The following is a 10000-nucleotide window of genomic DNA, read 5'->3' as shown; positions in this document are numbered from 1 at the left end:
CAAATTCTGGTATTGAAAACCTAACTAATCCTTGCTTCTAAAGAATCAAACATAATCAAAATGGGTTGAGGTTCGATCCTCCCTGTATTAACTTTTACTTTTGGCAATTCAAAAGGTTTTAACACAAAATTATACAAATACTACTCTATGCACAATGACTTACAACTATAAACACCAAAAATATTCCAGGCCAACCTCATACTGCACTGCAATGTTGATACACTTACCACAACAATACCAATAAAAACAAGTTCAAGCAAAATACAACACTGAACTTCCACATCTAAAAGCTAAAAAATGAATTTCCATATCTAGTGAATTAAAAGATGAACTGCAGTCTTTAAAGACACTGTTATGAATTACTCATACCATACACACACATATACACGCTCCCCTTTTGAATTCCTGGTTTAGTGTACGGTACAACATCAACTCATGACTGAACAAGATTCTATACATTCACAATCTTACAAGAAGCAGAAATCTTATTAATCATGCACAAAGTGAACTCTTTAAAATTCCACAAAGTAAACTACAGCATAACCCTTCGGTTAAACATCTTCAATAAAGGCATTTTAACACTTACCAGCAGGGTGTTCTTCTGGGTGTGGAATTTGATGAAAATGAGTTTTACTTTTCACATTGTTATTTATTTGATTAGTCACCTCTGTGACTGATGTGCACTCACCTGAAAAGAAAAATTTTATACATTTAGTCCATTAATATCAAAAGCAAACAAATGCCAGTCTAAGAAAAAATAATCCCATAAAATTACATATACGTATACATCTAACATCTGTGCATACTTGACACCCCCTCTAAAACTGCTTATAATAACTGCATATTTTGATAGTTCAAACACCAAAAACCTTTCTAAAAACACTTAATAGTTTTATATAAAAAAAACTGCATTTAGTCACAAAAACTACATGAAAATATAATTAGTGAATATTTATCTGTGAAAAATATACAGTGAATTGGCAAATTTCCTGCAAAATCTGTGGATATTTGTTCCACAGAAAAATCTGTGAATCTTGAATCTCAAATAGGCTGGACACTGTTTTCATATGCCTCTCTTTTTGTACATTTTGGTTTTCGTAGACTTTCTTCTACAAAATTTTCTCAGTTATCATACATTTCCTCGGTTTTCGTACACTCAGACCCATTCTGGCTTTGTTCCTCATTGAACAAGCATCACAGTGCTCGAAGTCCGCATCACAACACGTTTGTAGTGTTTTGTGTTATTTTGCCGTTAAAACTCATTGTAAAGAAGCCATCACAGGGGCAAAGAAAGTTGCAAGTGCCAGCCCTTCGGTAAAAAAGGCAAGAAATACGATAGAATTTAAGACAGAACTTGTAGCGAGTACGAAAGTGGTGCACATGTAGCTGATCTCACTAGGATGTACAGCAAGTCAGTGTTGACAATCAGCTCTATCCTAGCAAAGAAACATGAAATCAAGGTAGCTGATGTGAAAGGGGTCACTTCATTATCAAAACAGGGAACGCAATTAGTGGAAGATGTTGAAAGCTTCTTTTAGTGGATAGTGTGGCTGAAGCAATAAATTGTGAGAAAGTTAGGATGCTGCATGCTGATTTAAGTAAGAAAATGCCAACAAGGGCTGTTCTTAAGTGATTTCAAAGCCAGCATATCCTGGTTTGAAAAATATTAAAAGCATACTGGCATACATAGTAGTGTCGTACGGCATGTGGAAGTTGTGAGTTCCGATAAACATGCTGCCGAAGAATTCGTTGATGAATTCAAAGAGTATCTTGAGGCTGACAGAATCCTCCTTCAACAGGCATTCACTGGTGATGAGACAGGCCTGTTTTGGACAAAAAAAAAATGCCAAAGCAGACCTACATCACACAGGAGGAAAGTTCATTGCCAGGGCACAAGCCAACAAAATGATAGGCTAACAATCTTGGTCTGTGGGAATGCCAGTGGGGATGTCAAAGTGAAGTCCCTACTTGTGTATCACTCTGAAACTCCCCGAGTGTTCAAGAAAAACAATGTGATCAAGAATAAATTGCCTGTAATGTGGAGGGCCAATAAAAAGGCATGGGCCACAAGCCAAATTTTTGTTGAGTGGGTCAATGAAGTGTTTGGCCCAAGTGTGAAAAAATACCTCAACAAAAATCAATTGCCCCTCAAGTGCCTCCTGGTAATGGACAATACTCCTGCACATCCTCCTGGCTTGGAAGACCAGTTGCTGGATGAATTTACATTCATCACAGTCATGTTCTTGCCCTCTAATACTACTCCTCTCATCCAGCCCATGGACCAACAAATCATCTGGAACTTCATGAAACTTTATGCAAAGGCATTGTTCCAAAGGTGCTTTGAAGTGACCTTTGACACTGAATTGACCCTAAGAGAGTTCTCGAAGGATCATTTCAGTATCTTCAACTGCATAAGTCTTATAAATAACGCTTGGCAAGGAGTGACTTCCAGGACAATGAACTCTGCCTGGAGAAAATTGTGGCCAGAATGTTACCTCAAGAAGGATTTCGAAGGGTTTGAGGATGACCCTGACGACCATATGCCTGTTGTGGAATCTACTGTGTCTCTGGGGAAGTCCATGGGCTTGGGTGTGTGTGGCGAGGATATGGAAGAGTTAGTAGATGCCTACAGGGAAGAGCTACTACTGAGGAGCTGCAAGATCTTCAGCAAGAACAGCAACAGAGGGCAGATGAGGAATCTGAGGAGGAGAAGGAGGAGGAAGAGAGAGGGGACACTGTGCCTACATCAGTGATTAAAGAAATGTTTGCAAAGTGAAGTGATGTCAAAAATTTTGTTGAGACATACCAAGACGTTGCAATCCATGTCTGTAACATGTTTAATGACAAACTTCTATATCATTTTAGGCAGAAACTGAAAAGAAGTCAGAAACAAATGTCTTCGAATAGTTTTGTTGTGCGACATGGGTCCAGTGACTCTCAATAAAGAACAGTGGGGAAGTAATCCCAGACAGTGCCACTAAAAACTGTAGAGAAGTAACCCCAGATAAGTTTTTGATACCTGAAGTCCTTCTGGAGAGGAATTCCTCTTCCAAACAGTAACCTCGCTTCCTTCTTCTTCCCTTCTCTCCGTGTTCCATACGTTAACAAGTCTTCCATAAAGGTAAGAGTGATGTTAACGTTCATTATTCATTTCAGTATTCATTTACATATATGGTATTTCTTATTTTTTTTTGTATGTAAAACTGTGTTTATGCTCTATAAAATATATTTAAAAAAATAATTTTGGTGATCTGGAATGCATAAATACTATTTACATTATTCCTTAAGGGAATTATTGTTTCAGTTTTCATACGTTTCAGATATCGTTGGAGGTTCCGGAGTGGATTATGTACAAAAACCAAGGTTCACACACACACACACACACACATATATATATATATATATATATACACACACACATAATTGACCCCACTTCTTCACAGTTCTGGATTCGTGGACTCGCAGATTCATGGATTTCTATATGGATCATATGTAGACATTATTTGTGGAAAATGTGCCTAATAGCAGTATTTTTTTGCTGAGAAATATTCACTAATTACTATATTTTCTTATCATTATCATGAGTAATGCACTTTTTGTGAAAAAACTATTAATATACTCATGTGTAAGCACTTTTAGAGTGTTATTGTTTTTGAACTATCAAAATAGGTAGTTCTACCTGATTTTAGAGGGGTTTCAAGTACTATATACGCAGATGTTAAGTATTTGCCAGGGGCTGTGGTATATATATATTTTTTATACTAAATGAGGGAAAATTTTCTCATCACATGACAATTTAATTAAGACTCAGACATACCTTTTACTATGCCATGACTTCTGTAAACGAACTCTATATAATAAGATGAATTACTATCACTGTGTACTATACATATATACATACTATGTACCAATTTTCACTTTCAAACTATATATGCCTACATTGGCTATTTGTTCTTTTCTGTAATAGTTAGATCTGGATGCTCATGACCTTTAAGCCTACATCAAAATAAATTACTGCAGCATAGATGTTAATAATGAACTACGTACATTATACATACTATATATATATATAATAATAATAACTACTACAAAAACGGTAAAAACTTAAGAAACAATCTTACCACAAACTCATCCCTCTTGAACCAATGAAAAAGCCTAGCCCTTGTATGATTGCAGATTTCAATAGAGGTCATTACCATACTGCATGAAGAATCATAATTTGTCTTTACTTACCGGAATACTGTACCGTCTACATGAACTAGTCCTAAGTTATCTAATTAACCTTCGGCTGGTGTAATCATAATAGACCTGCAGCGAACCAGTGAGCCTTAGGAACTCATTTAGTGAGCCCTTTTCTTCTGAAAATACCTATGTACATAATATATGTGCGTACTTGCATTTTTTTGTACGGGCAACCTGGCAAGCTGCTTGAACTCTTGTTTCCATCTATTCCTGACTTCATGAATCAACAAACTATAATTTTCTTTCACATCTTGGAACAACAAAAAAAAAAAAAAAAAAAAAAAAAAAAAAAAAAAAAAAGACAATTTTATATAACAATATTTGGATGTTTTAAGAAGTCTCGGGGGAGTTTTCATTAGAGCAACATTCAGACATGGATGGAACAAGAAATCAGAAACATCACATGTTTCCTTACATTTGTCTATTCTCTACAATTACAAAATTACACTATACCTATATGGTCCTTGTGGTCTTACCTTTGATAAATACTTTTGGATTGAGTAGAGGGCAAACAAAACAAATAGGATTTCCAACACAGTATTTATTGGAAATAAGTATGGGGGCAAATCAAGGAGCTAGGATACTTGCAGTTTGAAATAAAGTACTACTAGTTACACAGGTTAAAAGATTGCACTTCTTTCCATCATCAAAGCATGACCCATACACGATGTGAAGCTGGGGAGGACCTAAACGAGTCATTCAGTGTAAAAGCTGAGGGTGATACTACACGTGCTGACTCATAAAAAAAATGTTGATCAAAAAGATAATTTCAATCTGATTAAAAACCCCTCTTCTTGAACTTTTCTGCTTCCTCAGTACCAAAGTGGAATAGTACTGCATTAGAGATCCCACACTAGTAGATTTCAGATATCTATGAGCCTACAGATGATGGACATAGTTGGCACACTTCAGCAATGAGGGCACAATAAGTGGCTGACATATCTACTTGGTCCTGCATAAAAGATGAAGTTTATGCAAAAAAAGACTGAAACTGACCCCCTTATCTTTGTGATTGGTTTGATCTCCCATGGTGTTCTTGACCAGTAAATATACATACTGTCTACTTATCATTGGTGTCAAGAACAATGTGTTACCTGAATATTTCTATTAATTTTCATAACAAAATTTACTTTATACATCTTGTGTAACCTGTGACAGCCATGCAAAAAAAACCATCTATCACTTGGTATTGATAAACATTGTGTGCATTTGTATAGATTTATGTTGTGAACATGAATTAACCGCACTGCCTGTATGCCCCTGAAGAGTAAATGTTAAAAGAAAATTAAGTCTCTATCTTAAGTATCATTTGCAGCTGTCACATGCTACAATGAAAACGATCTTCTGTTACGCCTTGATTTTCCATGTAAAATCATGTACAGTACTGAATTTCAACAATCGATAGGAGATAAACATTATGGAATTTATGAATTGGACCATACTGCAATTGAAATTATAACTTTGCAAGTGCAGAATGTTCTAGCTTTGTTGGCTGGCAAGAACTTTGTTAGCACTAAAGTGTCACTTTTTTTTAATCAACCCTTGTTTCATACTGCAAACTGCCTTAAACCTATGATGCAGCTTAATGGTAATTTCATCTGGATGTATTTCCCACTCACAAAATTCCCCAAAATAATAATCTAAAATATATAATAAAATTAATGTTGCAAATCAAAAAAAAATGTGAAAAACACTGACACCAAAATACTGTACAGCGCATAAAGCATACTAAAAAAAAAAACTGCCAAATTTTGCATATACTATCAATAACATATGTGCAGTTCTCCTGCTTAAGTAAGGCTGAGAACTTTGGACATTCATAATTCAAGGACTATGAATAAAACTGCCACTATGTGATATTGTACACAATTGTACAATACCTTTACAAAAACTTAAGCTTATAAGCTTCAAACCTTCTTGATATCCCTTTCAAAATTATATAAAAAATTAAGGGCAACATTTCCAAATCTGAAATAAAATGCTTAACTGGATTTTGGAAACTTCCATCCCAAGACTTCACTGAGGGAAATTCACTTTGCTGACATTCATATGACATATATTAGTTCATGCACTAATAATTAACAAGCGTCTTTTCTATTTCATTGGGCTTTGTATGAACACATGAAGTAATGAAGTTTGTGACGCAAAGAAAATTATAGATCAAGTACAACAACATAGCACTATTGTAATTTACTAAATTTGTAATGTCACCGAGACTTGCATCCACAAAAATTTTGAAAAAAGCAAACAACAAGGCTTAAAAAACTATTTCTGCCATAGTAGGCTACGTACTAGTGTTTTATGATAACTACTATGAAAAATATTCACTGCTCCAGAAATAAAAATAAAACAAAAATAATTTTGCTAAGGAAGTAGCCTTGGAATCTGCCCATATAATACATACAGTCCAAAACTTAATGATAACTGGTTTACTAAGAAATAGAAACCTACAGAATAAGGAAAAAATAAACAAACAAATTTTTGTACAACATAAGCAAATTACCTATTCTCTTTAATCACAAATTACTTCTCTTTTTCATAATATCAATGATATTCAAAATTCTCATCAGTAAACACAGAAGCAGACATAACTATTTATAGCACCAGATGAGGTATTATCAAAATAAGTTAAAAAGTTAGATGATTTACATAACTTTATGTAATTCACAATACCTGTCATATAAACAAACCAAACACTGGCTTCCACATCTTTAGGCCTATAAGGTAAAGATAAAATGGTTTCACTATTGTAAGACACTGCAGTTGAACCTATACTCATTAATTAGCAAACAGTCAGATGAAAAAAAAAAGGCAATATATAGCAGCCTATCCAAAGATGTGTCCTTCTCACATACACTCAATATGACCCAGTTTATTTCCAAAATGAACTTCAAACTATTAATTTAACATCTGTTATATAAAATAATGTGCATGACACAATGAAAGGTTTGCCAATTGGGATGCAGTAAGCCTACACAAAAATTCATGGGTTATTCACAAAACCCCTATACCTAGCCTATCTTACCCTACATGTAGTTTAACACAAACCTATCTATTAATCGTTAACATAAAAAATATTTGGCAAATGTTCTATTTCATATTCAAAACCTGGACCTAAAAATATGAAATGCTATTCATTTAGGTTACTGAGATTAATTCTTGCCAGAGGTTTACGATATCTCTGAACCTATATGCAGCATAACCACAACAACAAACTTGTGTCACAACCTGAGGCTACCATATAAGCATGGAAATACACTTGAAGTTAACCTAATAGTTTTACAATATGCCAACACAGGCTCAGCTCTCAAGAATACATACTTTTAATGGATCCTGAACAGTTTTCTGGCATTTACTTGCTCATCACCAAACATTCCTCACGAGAAAGCACAGTAAGGCTTATTATCAATACTGTTACTGGAACATTCTCAGAAATTTTTGCAACTGATTTATTGAAAAGTTTTGGTAGGGTAGCATCTTTGACAACAAAATCAAATTTAGTATTGAACTTCGCAAATAAAAAAACAATCTCGTACCACCTAGCATAGCCTACAAAGACTGACGTTTATTAAATCCAATGAGAGGCTTAGCATTCTACAGGCACAAAATAACTTTTCTGCCACATCAGTGCACTGTATCTTCTTGATTATAAAACATGGAAGAGTTGTTCACAGGGTTTTCAACATAACAGGATATCCAGACTATGTTCCACCATGAAAGCAGGAACTTTGGATAGACTATAAACCTAACCTGTATAGTATTGGGTTATTTATGGTAATGGTTAATTAATATCAAACATTTGGGGATGTAATTAATTGTTTAAGTCAATGGCAGTTTGAAATATTTTTATTTTCGAAACTCTCATATATAATTTACATAACTTTCGAAACTGTCATTATTTACAGAAGTGTCAAAAAAAAAAAAAAAGCAAGTAGAGAAAATCCACAAATCCTGGGCAAAATATATTAAATTAACGTATGACAAGCTGGCCAGCTCAAACACCTTGTGCAACATCAGACAAACCTAACCTAAGGTATCACTAATATATTAGCCAATGTCTATCATATATAAAAAAAACAAAAACTCCATCACAAGATCTCGCATGACCATAAAACTAGAATGGCGAGTTGATCATGACCACACATTAGTAGTATCATCATCACAAATGGCACCGAGGCCTATAGTATAAAAATCACAGATAAGATTATTACTACACAGCAATAGTAGTAGTAGGCCTACGTGTGACTCACATTGCCGTGTGTGATCCATCACACTTCTAAACAGTTACTGACCCTGAGAAACACACATAGTGTAAACACTCCCCCTCTCCCTCCCTTGCTAAACGTTGCAAATTCCCTGCAAATGGTCCCGCTCCCCCCTGACCCCCCTTCTTCTTCTTCTTTTCAACATTATTCATATTTTTTGTTAGGCCCATTGGGCGCACCTCTTTTCAGGCCCCGATACAACGTACAACTTAACTTCTCACTTCGGGAGTCTCTCGGCAGAGGCCCGACGGCGTCGCCTAGGCGTTGCGACGCTTTTGCAGGACTTTGCGACAGACACGGAAATAAACTGAAATGACGTAAACGTTTTGAATTACGATCACGAGAGGTTCGCACTATCGGGGTCCAAAAGGTTCAACCCTTTGGTCCCTTCGCCCCTTTTTATTTTTCGGGTGTGTGTGTGGGGGGGAGGAGGGGTTTTTCCTGGTCAACATAACTTGGCCACACTTACCCACACAGTTTTTGGTGGCCACTCCCCTTATTTTGGGGGGCGCTGGTGCTTAACTGGGGGTGTTCTTCAAGAGAGTGGGAGGAGGCTGGGGGAGGAAGCCATTGGGGGTCTCTGATCCCTCTCGCTCGTAGCACAACACTAACAAAGACGAGGCCTGAAAGACACCTACACACACCGCTCGCACACCCATGTGAGCGCATGTGGCACCGTTTTCTACGGCCTTCTTCGCAAACACTTCGCTCTCCTGCCATTCTTCAGAAGGTGCCTCATTTGATCTCTTTGTTATACGTACCTTGACTCTTTATACAAATGTTCCTAATAAATTACAACAAACCATAGGAAAATGAAACGTTACTAAGGTATGCAGATAGAAAAGGCAGCCTACCCGGCAAGGACTTGGGTGGTGCTGCCAAGTGTCATAAACACCATTTATCAAACCAACCTGCAATATACCATTTAATCTCTAAAAGGATATGAATTTTCTATGATTAATATATTACTTTAATGATATGCAGTTGGAGTCATGTGACAAACGACAGATATTGTGCTCTAAGGTTCTTAATCGCCATCCTGCTAAGCAAGTCCTATTTCAAAGATAACATGATATAAATCTAATCCTCGTAGGCTAAGTATGAAAACTAGACGTGTTACAATTTACTATTCACTCCTTATTTCTAATACCATTACATTAACCATAACTATTTCCGATACCATACCAACGACAGAGTTTTTGCCCACGTCTAAGCCCTGTTAATGAAATTGTACGAATACCTGCAACATAATAATGATATGCAAAACAAACCAAAACAAAAATACACTTACTTTTCTCGGAGTGAACGCCCCCTACAAGGATCGCTTCGATACTACGCAGAATGTGGAACGTCGGCCAGTGACGTCATGGGCCTAGCATACCCACACTTGTCTAGACAATCAATCACATACAGAACTTTGTCATGAGTTCGATGTGACATCTATGATGGAATGACACACACAGGTTCACACCACAAGAACGGAAACGCCGTTA

General features: G+C 36.2%; 1 protein-coding gene across 7 annotated transcripts in view; it reads right to left on the bottom strand.

Moving 5' to 3' along the window:
• The window catches only part of LOC135219989 (zinc finger protein 865-like), a 467680-nt gene that overhangs the window by 308586 nt on the left and 149094 nt on the right, over window positions 1–10000 (bottom strand). The window contains exons 1-2 of one of the 7 annotated variants that reach the window (XM_064257264.1): window positions 9799–10000; window positions 587–688 (exon numbers count right to left, since the gene is read on the bottom strand). The exon at window positions 9799–10000 is cut by the window's right edge and continues 128 nt beyond it. The exons of 2 other annotated variants lie outside the window; for them this stretch is intronic. Coding sequence is in view for 2 of the 5 variants with exons in the window: in XM_064257257.1 (XP_064113327.1) it covers window positions 587–688; window positions 8493–8511 (121 nt within the window). In the remaining 3 variants the exon portion in view is untranslated. Of the gene's footprint in view, window positions 1–586; window positions 689–8492; window positions 8638–8976; window positions 9127–9798 lie in introns of those variants that run through there. 4 more of the 7 variants (XM_064257261.1, XM_064257258.1, XM_064257257.1 and 1 more) reach the window with 4 other exon arrangements.

This window comes from Macrobrachium nipponense, chromosome 1 (genome assembly GCF_015104395.2).
Source record: "Macrobrachium nipponense isolate FS-2020 chromosome 1, ASM1510439v2, whole genome shotgun sequence".
Lineage (NCBI taxonomy): Eukaryota > Metazoa > Arthropoda > Malacostraca > Decapoda > Palaemonidae > Macrobrachium > Macrobrachium nipponense.
Note: the sequence above shows the minus strand (reverse complement) of the source record. Positions and strands in the feature narration are given on the sequence as shown.